Source organism: Cydia strobilella, chromosome 7 (assembly GCF_947568885.1).
Source record: "Cydia strobilella chromosome 7, ilCydStro3.1, whole genome shotgun sequence".
NCBI lineage: Eukaryota > Metazoa > Arthropoda > Insecta > Lepidoptera > Tortricidae > Cydia > Cydia strobilella.
In genome coordinates this window covers 3213247-3227565 of record NC_086047.1, presented here as the reverse complement: position 1 = coordinate 3227565, position 14319 = coordinate 3213247, and the positions used below count along the sequence as shown (strand labels likewise).

At 40.9% G+C, this 14319-nt stretch overlaps 1 protein-coding gene across 4 annotated transcripts in view; it reads left to right on the top strand.

Annotated features, from left to right (window-relative positions):
• The window catches only part of LOC134742932 (PDZ and LIM domain protein Zasp), a 75075-nt gene that overhangs the window by 47261 nt on the left and 13495 nt on the right, over positions 1-14319 (top strand). For 3 of the 4 annotated variants that reach the window (XM_063676146.1, XM_063676149.1, XM_063676148.1), the window contains exons 3-8: positions 8818-8969; positions 9484-9658; positions 10355-10482; positions 11162-11253; positions 12318-12750; positions 13574-13762. In XM_063676146.1, coding sequence (XP_063532216.1) covers positions 8818-8969; positions 9484-9658; positions 10355-10482; positions 11162-11253; positions 12318-12750; positions 13574-13762 — 1169 coding nt within the window. Of the gene's footprint in view, positions 1-8817; positions 8970-9483; positions 9659-10354; positions 10483-11161; positions 11254-11877; positions 12020-12317; positions 12751-13573; positions 13763-14319 lie in introns of all 4 variants that reach the window. The other variant, XM_063676147.1, reaches the window with a different exon arrangement.

The following is a 14319-nucleotide window of genomic DNA, read 5'->3' as shown; positions in this document are numbered from 1 at the left end:
GACGAATAGAGTAGCACCATAAGAGCGTTTTTTACATTGTCCTGTCCGATATAGGATGCTACTCCTACATCCGATATCGGATCCTACATCCGATATCGGATCGGACAATGTGAAAACGCTCTAAGGGTTCATTTTGCAAGCAACTCTTTTTTTCTACAAGCAAAAGACCGCCACACAAAGTCATTACATTTTCGCCAAAACAACTACCTTTCCTTGTCTACTTCTATAGGTAGTTTAAAAATATTTCGTTCCGGACCACACATAATGTGTATAAAAATCTTTAATAACACACCCCAATCAATAAAACAAATCGAAAACTCAAAACTTTTCAAAAAATCGCTTAATAAATACCTAACAGAAGTAACAGATAAATCTTTTTACACGCTGCAGGAAGTTTATGATGAGGTATCATATCATTAGAAATATCTATATCTGTACTTAACTTTGTTTCATTTTATGTTAATGTTATTAATATTATGCTTAAAGTAAGCAAATTAGCACTTAAGATGCACTACTCAATGTAATCTCATATACGTAATTCAGAAGAAATGATTGTAGTATAGTTTGCTATATTTATAAAATTGCTGCGCCCTTGCAGGGTCAATATTATGTACTTACCTAATATTATGTAATGTGTTTGCAATAAAAGCTTTTGACTTTTTACCTTTTTGGTACGGAACCCTAAAAATAAGTATTTGACACCATGTGAGAACACAAAAATTGTAATCGTAATTTATCCCTTACGGTTCAAATCAAAGTTCAAATTCACCTTTATCTACCACTATAACTCAATTAGCTGTCAATGACAGCCTGTCATGTACAAATTGACATAATCATTAAAAAAAACCGGCCAGGTGCGAGTCGGACTCGCCCTCCGAGGGTTCCGTACTTTTTAGTATTTGTTGTTATAGCGGCAACAAAAATATATCATCTGTGAAAATTTCAACTGTCTAGCTATCACGGTTCATGAGATACAGCCTGGTGCAAGACAGACGGACAGCGGAGTTTTAGTAATAGGGTCCCGTTTTTACCCTTTGGGTACGGAACCCTAAAAATTTAAACGACTGTAACTTTTCTTTAGCTTTTTCTCTTTTATATAACTCAGTTAGCAATGTCAGCATCGTCATGTGTCATGTACCTTGTATTATTTTATTTTTACCTTGGCAATTATTGTCATGTCAGCAATGTTAACTTTAGACATAACATCACTTCATACCACGAATGCCTACAAACGTACGTATACGATTTGTAACTTTATTATAAAGTCAGTAAAGCACACTTTTGACAAGCTGTAAAACAAGTTACGAGACTGCGGAAATGTGAACTGTTTTCATTACTTCCTAAAAGGCTTATAAACTTTGACATGGCAAACATTAATAGCCCTTAGGTCCCTTATTAGGCATGATACGGTCAGCTTAAAAATTACAGGAACTACTATATTCAATATACTTATGTGCCATAGAAAACTCCAAAACTGCGAAATTTTCACTTGGAAGTTTTTGGGAAACTTCTCATGTATTTTGTATAGGAATCGAAATTTTCCGTTTCCAAAATGAATGTTTCCTTTGTTTTATGTGAATCACCGTCATTATATATTTGATGCTGACTATACTGCAACTGAACTGTACACTAAAGTGCACTATTGCTGTACTAAAGTACAGCTACTTCCGAGGCCGACTATACTCGGCAGCCAGGCGCCAGTGCCGAGGCCATAATAAGATTAATAAGACCTCAGGAATACTGATTCCCGGCAAGTATATTCAACACACATGTCTAGCTTACGTTTCAAGATGACCAGAATAAGTGTCGTGACCCGTAACAGTATAATCATTATAATGGAAAGCAATGTATATAAATAAAGATCTTATGTTACCATATGTTCATTGTGAATAAACGATTCATTCATACGATTACCACCAAACAGGCGGATTCGGCGCGCATTTCACATTTGTACGGCCGCGAGCCAGTCGGCTCCACGCGGACGCGACCAGCTCCAGACGGACTCCATCGGTTTTGCTATACATAATGTATAGTATAGGCACATTGAAAATGCGCTCCGGCGCGGCCCGACTCCAGCCGGTCGGTGGAAATCGTACATTAACTACTTACTTAGGTAACTCAAGATCAAATTAAAATAGAATAAGAAAACCTAAATATGGGGTTATATGCATAGATTTGTCATACAAAGTGACTAGATCAGGGGTAGGCAAACTACTGAGAAGTTCCTGTAGGTATTAGGTACTGATTTTTTAGTATGCAAGCAACACACTTGCTCTCGACCACTGATCTAGGAGTTGTTAAATAATAATCAGTAGAAGTAGTTACGATCTTACCCCTTCAGAACAAAAGAGGTGTAAAATCTTTTTCCCCTCACTAGCTCGGAAAGTTGTCTTTTATCCTTCAAAACAAGCGGGGAAAAACGCGTTTTATCCACTAGTGGGGAAAGTAATTTGACCTTGGATGGAGCGTGTTTAAGTAGCTTGACAGATAACAAAACGTAAAACGCTCATGATAATGGTTCGTTCGATATTAATTATCATTAAATAAATGGTTTGAGAATCTAATAAAAAATACCAAATTTAGCTTTATTTAATGATTTTAAGTCATACACCTTAAAATTCCATAAGAAACGTGTTTTTTTTTATAATGATGTTAAATATAATTCTGAACGCACAAGTTGAGTCGATGCAGTTTTAAAACGCATCGTTGACATTTCATACGTCAGAAATGCCAACATTGTCAACAAATTTTTTACTTAAAAACTTTTCTCACCGACTCGCGTAAAAATACACAACTTCAGAGTTTTCTGTTATAATATCGTAAAAAAAATAGTGATTCCAGTGATGAAGATGATCTAACGCCTGTGGATGTTGCACTTTCCTCGCTATAGTGAGGTGAAAAGTTTTGTGTTACACACGGGTGCAAATGTATTTTACTTCTCGTGTGATGAAACACTCGCTACGCTCAGGATTCTATTTTAGAACCACTCGCTTTGCTCGTGGTTCAACTATAGAATCCTTTCGCTTGCTCATGTTTCAATTCTACACTCGCGGGTAAAATACAACTTTGCACCCTTGTATAACAAATAACTATTTCCCCTCACTAGCTCGGAAAGCCGACTTTTATCCTTTAAAACAAGCGGGGAAAACGCATTTTATCCACTAGTGGGGAAAGTAATTTGACCTTGGATGGAGCGTGTTTAAGTAGCTTGACAGATAACAAAACGTAAAACGCTCATAATAATGGTTCGTTCGATATTAATTATCATTAAATAAATGGTTTGAGAATCTAATAAAAAAAACCAAATTTAGCTTTATTTTAATTTTAAGTCATAAACCTTAAATTTCCATAAGATACGTTAGATTTTTTATTTATATAAATATTATTCTGAACGCACAAGTTGAGTCGATGCAATTTCAAAACGCATCGTTGACATTTCAAACGTCAGAACAGAAATGTCAACATTGTCAACAAATTTTTTACTTAAAAACACTTCTCAGGACTTCCGGTTCGAGCGCCATCTTGATAGTTAGCATCGTGATTAATTACTTTGTTTTTTGCTTATTAATATTGTTTAAAGTGTAATATCGATAGCTTATTATACAGTAAACTAATGTGGTAGTGTGCAGTGAATGGAGAATTAATTTTGAAGCGCGTTTAACCACCATCTTGGAGTCAACGGCCGGTAGTCCACGTGCTTCTTGTAAAGACTAGCTATCGATTTACAAGGGCTAACAAATCACCGTACACTGTCTTGTACAACCGTACAATTTTTGTCGTTTGTAAACCTCTCAATACCTTGATACTGGCGAAATAGTCCCACTGGGCTGAAGCCATAATTTTAAAAGAAGAAGAAGAAGAAACACTTCTCACCGACTCACGTAAAAATCAGAATTTCCAGAGTTTTTTGTTATAATATCGTAAAAAAATGAGTGATTCCAGTTGATGAAGATGATCGTCCTGTGGATGTTGCGCTTTCCTCGCTATAGTGAGGGGAAAAGTTTTGTGTTACACACGGGTGCAAATGTATTTTACTTCTCGTGTGTTAAAACACTCGCGGGTAAAATACAACTTTGCACCGTGCCAAGGTATTATGCCTTTTCCTTAAGTCTTCAAAAATACAAATAATCATAGTCACAACAATGACTATCATCATTATCTTATCTCTTAAGAACCCCAGTCGAAAATAATTTGTCGCGTCCGAAGTTTATGTATTTACGGTCAATTTGGCACATTCCCAACTAATTTACACCTCTTGTGATAAGACGATTTGTTTAGTCAAAGTATCAGCAACACTATTAACAGACCATAGGTGGATCTTACGTATGTGCCATAGGGTTGAAAATCAGCCAGTTAGCAGTGTTTCACGTTGTTAGACTTTAATCGGAGATCACACATTGACTGGTTCATCAGACGATACACTTTGTCACGTTAAGAATAACAACAATATGGAGGGGGCAGTTACACAAGTATTTAAACGACACGTAACAGCGTACGCGCTTTTTAAGATACGTACGGCACGTCGAGATTGATAACTGGCCACTGGCATAGTCCAAGCATCTAAATAATTAAAAAAAAGTTTGCGTTGTGTTAACATTAAAACAATTGAGCATCACCGCTGCTCAATGTTTACTGGAAGTTCTTGATGACATTGAAATTGTTCGTGTCGGGATAGTTACGTTTGTTTTCCGTAAGGTCGTTATGTGAGTCATAGTTTCCGAATAAATACTATAATAACAAGTGCGTGAAAATTAGTGTTACAAACAGTTGAGCGTCGAAATCGTTCGGTGCATTCTTGTGATTGAGACTTAAAAACTTTTGACAGCTAGTTTGTAGTGTTAATTACAGGGCCCATTCAGTGACATTCATGTCTGCAGACTTATAATAGTGTTCTATAAGTTATTAAAAAACTGTGACTCTGTTTCTGACAGCTTGCTGTTGGCAGTTGCAAATTGACGCCATATCTTAAGTTTCAAGGTAGGTCAACCACTTTCGTTTAAGGCCACTCGTTACTCGTAAGGTGCAAATTCTTACTTCAGTTGACCCACTTGACCCATTCCTAAAACTCGTTTAAACTCGTAAAAAAGTGTTTAAGTTGGTAGTAATAGAGGCATTTTTCGTTAAATGTGCAACTAATTATGTCAAATTACATTTGTTATTAACATAGTTTGCAGCTTGAGGTCAGACATCTGCCGGCTGCCGGTGCATTCTTTACGTTTGCACATAAAAAGTGCAAGTATGTAAGTGCAAGGCTTGACGCTTGCCTTGCACTTTATTATGATGGATATAGGTAAGCAGTTTCGAATACTGCATCAAATAGAAGCGAGGGCAAAGTTTTTATGCAATTCAGAGGAATGAAAAATCATGGTGAACGAAAAATAGAATAGAAACCGCCAATTGATAAATCTCATGGTTAAAAATGGTGGTGTAAAGAGTTCGAAACGTCGGGATGTATTATAAATTCAATATACGCGATATAATCCGTTTTCATAGTTTTATTTCAAATCTCATGGTTGTCCTATCCTATGATTCATTTGTGACAGGTAGTCGACCTATCTTTATAAACCTTCGAGTTGTTGATATATGCGAAAACTCGATCCAACTATGTAAGCTACTCGTAAATCTTATTGCAACAAAACAAGATCTAGAATAGGTCATTTATATTTTATTTTATTTATTTGGCTCTCAACAATTGCAGTTACGGACAATTGCAGAAATTACAGTATTAGCATACAGTTCAGATCTAGACTATAACTCTAAACGTGTGCAGAAGGATAAGATCATTTAATTACAATTAAATAAATAAATAATAAATATTATAGGACATTCTAACACAGAAAACGTCGGTAAATAAAGGTAACAAAATAAATTCGCGATAGACCCGATTGTAAGTGTGATTTAATATGTGTTCAAAACGCGAAAGTTCTTACACAGATTGCATAAGTCCCACGGTAAATCCAAGGAGGCTTGTGTTATGGGTAGGTACTCAGGCAACGATATATATAGGTATAATATATAAATACTTAAATACATAGAAAACATCCATGACTCAGGAACAAATATCTGTGCTCATCACACAAATAAATGTCCTTACCGGGATTCGAACCCAGGACCATCGACAGGCAGGGTCACTATACCCACTAGGCCAGACCAGTCGTCAACAATTTAACGCTATCGGTGAGATGTCATTTCTACGCTAGATTATGGATATTTTTGCTGTTATTAAAGGAAACTGGGACATTAACACTTGCAATGCCGTGACCGTGACTCGTGCTCTTGGTGCATCTTGCAGATATCAGCAAATGCTGACAGATTGATCTGTGTGGGCACAGTAGGTACGACCTGTACATCTAGCATATATTCACCCGAATGACAGCTTGGCTGTGGTCCAAGATGGCTGGCACATGAGTTGTTTACCTTTTCTTGTAGGTGGTTGTATTAATGGATCTTACTGTCTTTTGTCTTGAGGAGATAGCATTCGTGGGTGAGGAATGTCTAGTCACGAAAATTGCATCATATTGCAATGTTCCTTTGAAAAACCACTATTATAGATATTTCATATATCACTATATAGGGTTTGGTTATTTCTTATTATGAGTAAAGATTCTTATTAATATTTTAAAATATGTATCTACTATCAAACAACCTTTTTTTATTAGGGGGGAATAAACATTTCGCATACCACCCGGGTGCGGGGGTGACCCGAGTTGACCCGACAAAAACCCCCCCATATGCCGCCTCGCCGCCCTATTGGTGGGGTTACAGGAACGCTTGCGAACGCCGCGACCCCACCGGCGGCAGCCGCCCACGAACGGCTCAAAAGCTGCCCAAAGGCCTTTCACGCTAGGCGCGCCAGATGGTTCGACACGCCTTCCTCTTCGAGCTCCGTTCTGCACTGTAGCGGACCCTCCCGAGCCCGCCACAAGGAAGCCACGGGCGCCAGAAAATTCACCGGCACCCAGCGACATATCAGGTCTATGGTTCTGCCGCAAAACCACAACTCGGCTGCAGAGGACAGGGAGAACGGCACTACGTAACACCGACACTAGTTTTCCTTTGCAGCCCCACCACCAACGCCGCTACAGCGGAACTGCCCCGCCAAGTTCGCAGGGGATAGGGAGAGAGCGGCGCATCGTAATACCATCACGCTCTTCCCCTGCGATCCCACCTCGCCCGCCGAAGATAGGGAGAACGGCTCACCACAATACAGACTCTTCCTCGACGGTCCACCTCCAACGCGTCACAAGCGGGCTTAACAAGCCCACTTGGAGCGTCCTCGTCGGGCCAGCCCGTACCTCAAACAGGCCGGCCCTGGTTGCCTCTTCGCTTCACCGTGGGTGACCAAGCCACGGTTACTAAGCCCCTCCACCACGACAGCGGGGGGTACTATCAAACACCTTAACTACAGGTGTTGTAGGTTTTGAATATAAAAACCGATTTATAACGACCACCAAAAAATCCTACTCCTTTTAAAACTGTATCCAAAAGCTTGTGACAATTAAATCTCATTTCGTTTTTTGCATTGACCATCAAATACAATACAAGATTTATTATATTTTGTTCACCTTCATTTTAATAAACGAGCTTAAAAATAAGCAAAGAAGTCGTCGTCGGCGTCCCGTCTCATTCTGCAAATTATCTAGTCATATCTGTTCAAAAAGAACTTAATTTTACAACATGTGCGGTCCATTATATGAATGATTCGCTGCAGCTCACCTTTAGTTAATTAACGACTAAATATAGGCACGCCTGACATTGCGTCCAGTTTTTGCTGCGACCGGCGCGCGCGCCGGTGACGTCATGTTCCTTCCGCTGCTCGCATTCCTAGGCACGTCTTATATGTGGGGCAGGGTGATAAAAAGATCATTGATGGAGATAGTTTTGAGAATATATTTTTGATAGGATATTTTGATGTTTGTGATGGCCTTTACGTCTCTTTAAATTCTTTTTCTGCTTGCTCGCATTCCTAGCCAAAACAGAACATCTTATATGTGGGACAGGGTGATAAAACAGATTAATGGAGATAGTTAAACGAAAGTCATTCGAGGGAATTAAATTCCTGGATTAAAAATATCATAATTTTTAGGATGTGATTATTCTTAAATCTTTCTTCTTCGGTTTGACCGCATTCCTATTCAGAACATCTTATAACTGGGACAGAATGATAAATCAGCTTAGGTATATTACCAAGATTATAATAAATAAGTTCAATGAAATAGAAAATTCTGCATTACAAGCACCCGAATACTTTGATTGTGGTCATTGGTATTTATATACCTTGTCTATTATTTATAAAAGGTTTTAATTTAGAACTTATTGCGGAGTAATGTTACCCTACTTGTGTACGAATGCAAGAATGGTGTGATCTTGTATGTATATCTCTATATCTATAAAACGATTCTTAAAGAGAGCTGGACTGACTTGTATTTTGTCTGAAAGGGTATCCTGACCAGTTATTAGCCGCATTATCATCAGATCTGATGATGTGATTCTGCTGAGATCAAGGGAATAAACCAAATATTATAGGCACATCTATAGTGACGGTTTTTATATTATAAGCCGTATATAATATAAAATAACCCGCAGGCCGGGGTTCAGGTAGACCGAAAAGGAGATGGCGGGAGGACTTGGACGCATTCTACCCCAAATGGTGGGAAAATGCCGATGACAGGGTCGAGTGGAAAAAACGACGGGAGGCCTTTGCCTAGCAGTGGGACACCAAAGTAGGCTAATAAAAAAAAGCCGTATATACTATTAAATGTTGTCAGTTGTTTTGTTAAAGATTGTGATTTTTAAGCAAGCTGCTCCTTGTTTCAGGTTAACGGCGGCAGCCCAGCGGAGCGTGCCGGGCTTCAGGCCGGCGACGCCCTCATCAAAGTCAACAATACAGACGTGTACACGCTCAGACATCAAGAAGCGCAGGACGCTATCAGAGCTGCTGGTGTTGGTCTAGAACTCGTCGTCCAACGGTAAGCATCCTCAATTGGTAACAGTCTGTTGAAAATAGCCGCTATTGAATAAGTCTTGTTCACGCTCAGATACACAAATAAATGCCCTTATCGGGATTTGAACCCAGGACCATCGGCTTCGCAGGCAGGGTCACTATACCCACTAGGCCAGACCGGTCGTCAAAAATTTGGAAAGCCACTCAATAGATAACATCACGGACATTTTACAGAACTTAATGAAGCTTTCGAAAGTTCCAAACATATATTTTGAGAAGTTTACGAGATTTTGCTATGTGGAAAATATATCATTTTTGGAAATTTACTGCTCTGTGAATGTGATCATCAAAATTGTTGGGTAATCATGAGATGGCAGGGACACTTTCATCGCCACTCCTATTGTATAGTATATAAATAGTACGTCAAAGGCAAAGTCAATAGCCGCAGGTCCAAAAACAGCATACTAATCTGAAATACCTAGGATCTTCTTTGATGTTCTTCTTTATCATGTTCTCACAAGTATTTTTACATCTCACAGTGGTGGCGGCACCTGGCGTCCCACAGTGACTCCCACAGGCAGTCTGCCGCGGCCCGGCTCCCGGCCTCTCGGAACCTCCCCTACCCCGGTCACCAACACCTCGCTCAGGGCTACGCCGCAGCCCAACCTCGCCTTCGGCTCGGGTCACAACAACGTCGCTAAGCCGTTTGGCTATGTAAGTATTAATGAAGCTTTGATGGCCCTTCAAGGGCTATCAACGCCTAATTTTGGCCCACGACAACTTCCAATCCGGCCCACGGAGAGGAATCGGGAGAGCTGAATCGAATGCAATCTTGCTCTGTTTTCCTGTGGTGTTTATTGAGGCCGTAAGGTCATAAAGTTTAGAAACCCGAGAATATAGTCAAGACAAACGCAACATAAGACCCTTAAAAAACCGTAAGGTGTATGCCAGTAATATTTTAAGAGTTCCGCCGAGATTGAGGAAGTCCGCGAGCTGTTAAATAAAACAGTTTTTTACACTTTGACCGCTATGAACGTCTAAAGTCATTGTATCACGTCCAATTATTTAATTTTAATTATGTATTATGATTAGTACTAGAAATGTAAAAATGTAGATTTAAGAATTTTGCAGTGCCCTAACAGGGTGTCATCAAGTGTCATGTACCTACAAATGTATTTATTGTAACACTTGTACTGTGATGAGCATCGAAGCAATAAAGAGATGAATATATGAATATGAAATACGCTGTCAATGTATAACTATCGAGTGTTCTAGTAGTTCGCATGTACCCATGATGTGCCATCTTGGCGTGAGTGCGTCAATTTCGCAATGTTGATCGAAGTGTTAATGACGCAGTTATCAGGAAGTTTCCTTTTTGTGGAAATCTGCAAATTAGCGTTTTGTCCTCAGATGAACGGCGACAACGTAAAGGGCATAGTGAATAAGCAATACAACACGCCCGTGAAGATGTACTCCGATCAGACCATCGCGGAAACACTCTCTGCCCAAACTGAGGTGCTTGCGGGAGGCGTGCTTGGGTACGTACTTTATTGGGCTCTACATACCGATAATTTCATGCGATTTTGGATACATTGCCGACTACTGAGGTGAGGTACATACAATGAATTAAAATAATTAAATTGATCATTCAAATGCCGCAATGTATTCAAAATCGCACGCGACATCGGTGTTTTGTAGACCCTTATCTCCTGACAATAATTACAGTAAAGTTCTTCTTCTTCTGGGTCTTATCATCACAACTGAGGGGCTGAGGACTACAGGTTATAATGTGGCTCCAGTTCACAATGAAATTATCGCATGGAAATGTTGGATGAGGGCAGCTTACGACCCTTGTAATTTTTTTTTTATAAAAGATAGTGATACTGATACACGTACGAAGTACTTATGGTTGTCATGTACACATACACACACACACACACACAATCTGTTTGATGTAGGCTATGCCTACGAAATCCGGAACACAGTTTTATATTATTTACAATTAGATTGTATTTATTGTCATATCTTATTTTACGTCGTAAAACTGAAGGATCGTAGGAACTTTTGAATACCTGGAATGCTCGTATGCATACTTGCAAGAACTAATACTCCCAACTAACATGTTATTGCCAAGCTAAACCCGTAGTAGTCATAAACCCAGGACCCGTAGGCGAAATTCCGTGTGTATTCGTACCAATGTAACGTTTTCCTTGACAGAGTAAACTTCAAGAAGAACGAGAAAACGTACGATGCGGAAAAGAGCGCTGTGTTTAAGGTTCTGCAGGAAGAACAGAACGATCCCGAACCAGGTGAGACTCCCTCTCAACCCTACTTGTGTAAGCGCCACTTGCACCATCCCACTAACCGGGGGTTAACCGGTTAAACCGTTAAATCAGTGTCAAATTGTGCTAGTAACCATGGTAATCGGTAGTTTTAACCGGTTAACCCTAGGTTTGTGGGATGGTGCAAAGTGGCCTAACACTTAAATATGTGATGATATTCCTGTAACTTGACTACTACATTTTTATTGTAAAGCTGCCATCTTATAAATTATGTTATCATCATCAATTGGTAGGTATACAACTGCAGTTTAAAAAAAGAATTGAATAGGTAGGTAGTTGTTCCTTGGCAGAAATTACCAATTCCCGACAAACTTTGGAATATATAGGTAAATGGGTCAAGCAAGACGTTTATTTACTTAGTGAAATATTTATCAAGTCTTCAAAATTGGTTGCACCAGAATGGCCTCAAATGTGCATAATGCTCTTGCGAGAATCTTGGGTAACTTAATACAGAAAACGTATTTTTATAATAGCCTTGAAAAGCGTCAGCGCGCTATCGTAATCGGTTTTATGTTTCCTCCACGATCATTTCAACCCGTTAATGGCCGAGCAAAATTTTCTAAATGGCTGTTAATATGAATTGGCGAGTAGAGGTTGCTCCGGGCGCTCCGCCGACGGCCATGGGGCTGCGCCACGTGCAGGCGCCCGTCACGAGGCCTGACGCGCCCCTCAACAACACCGGGGGCTTGCCCGTCGGACAGAACATTTGCGAGGAGTGCGAGCGACTCATCACGTAAGTCGGACGACACGCGCGGACCGACACGGGGGCAAACACTAGGGCTATCGTTCATTTGTGGCGCGCGCCGATAGAGCCGTCGATATTTAAATTGGCAACTTGCGCAAGATTATCAGTAGGTACGCGTATCTTAATCGGGAAAAAGAAACTTATTTGGCTTTAAAAAGTATCCTCAGTGTTCCTTGTTGCATGGAATGTCTTGTATGTCGACGGTCCGATCGGTGGACGGTTTCCGGCATGGTTCCCGGCATCCTTCCCTCTTGTTATGTTTGTAACGGATTGTTGCGGCCGGCAGAGGCGTCTCACTTTTACTCGCGGGCCAGCGTGGGGCGCACGCCGTGCGCACTGTACAAGACGCACCGCTCGCGCTCGGCCACGCCGCGCGTGATCGGCGGGCCGGGGCAGTCGGCGAACTCGCAGCGCGGGACTCCGCAGCCGCTGACCCCACATCGCGGGACCCCGCAATGCGGGACGCCACAGCCTCGTTCTCAGGGCACGCAGACGCCGGAGCCAAGCGCCGTCCAAGCTTCAGAGCCTGAGGCCGCGCCGGCGCCTCCGACTCTAGCCCCCGAAGCTTCGCACCGGCCCAGCATCCCTGTCGGCTGCCACCAGGTCCTCCCGGACGGCAGCGTGACCCTGGGAGTCCCGGCCCAACCCCAGCCTGAAGCCGGCGCGCTGCCGGTGGTCAACGACACGCCCTATTGCTCGGATTGTAATCGCTACATTATGTAAGGGCCGTGAATGCCGTGACGTGTTTGCGACCGTGTCGATCTGTGCACTATTAGATCTAATGTAGTATTATATATGTTCGATCATGTTCCTGTTACGGCTCCCTTGAATCTCGTTGAAATTAGCTCGGGTTTGTTTTAACGGAGCGGTAACTTGTAAATTAACTTGGCAGATCTATTTGTTGTTCGTTGGAACACACTTTTAGGTCCAGCCAGTTAGTTGTTTAACTTCTCACAAGTCATATCACTTAGTTATCCTGCGAATTACTGTTTCACTCTTCATTCTCATCTCACTACATTTTATCATGATTATTTCTTCAATGCCATCTGTCATCACTTTACATTAATACTCTTCTTTCAATGTTGTACTTATTCGTAGTAAGAATGCGAACTAGGAAGCATCATGTCACTTAGCATGACTCTCGCTACATCTTTCAATACAAATATGTCATGTTCATTTCATATTGAATGATAGATTTCAAGTGGCACGTGTTGGGTGGGCATGTTTGTAAAAAGTAGAACACTCACACAGAAAATGACCACAAGATTTCTTAAACATAAGTATCCTTATTTCAATATCTTCACGCGCCTTTCTAATAGGCAGTTCGTCAAATGTTTGATCACAATTCAAAATTGTTTCTAATGTTGCGTTTGCCAACTTTTCCTGCATTGTTTTTCATACACATTAAGGCAAGCAAAACATCCAGAACTACAAAAACTCGATATACACTAGGCCTCACTGTCTATCATCATGATAGTATTTAGTATCATCACACATTAGCCTCAGATCCATACTTAAAACTAATCTCTATGTTTTCTATAGCGGCGTGTTCGTCCGCATCAAGGACAAGAACCTCCACGTGGAGTGCTTCAAGTGCTCGACGTGCGGCACGTCGCTGAAGAACCAGGGCTACTACAACCTCAACGGCAAGCTCTACTGCGACATTCACGCCAAGCTCGTGGCCCGCCAGAACCCGCCGGCGCCTAATCTCGAGCCTGTCACTGTACCACCGTTAGTATGATACCGACTTGTAAACTTTTTTTTATACTACGTCGGTGGCAAACAAGCATATTTACGGCCCGCCTGATATTAAGCAGTCACCGTAGCCTATGTACGCCTGCAACTCCAGAGGAGTTACATGCGCGTTGCCGACCCTAACACTTCTCTCCCTCGTTGAACACTTACTAGTGCTTTGAGTGTTACACGTTCTGATCGCTGAAGAACCAGGGCTATAACCTCCACGGTGAATTGTACCGCCACTGTGCCACCCTCGGTATAGCTTGAATATAATTCATAACCAATCCATAAGCCAATTAATGTGCAACTAAAAGGTTAAATTGAAGTGTACGGTTATATAAGTGTACGATTGTTAAACACTTTTAACTAACCATTTTTAAGCTTTATCTGTACTTTATCGAAACGAGATAAGGCACAGCCTAGAAAACGTTAATTTCTAAAAGTAAAATCCGGTTCGAAGGACTAAAATATGACTAAACAAATTGTAATTTTTATAACGTAGCACTAGGTAACCACAAAATTTTATAAAAGGACATCTCTTGAACGTTTGC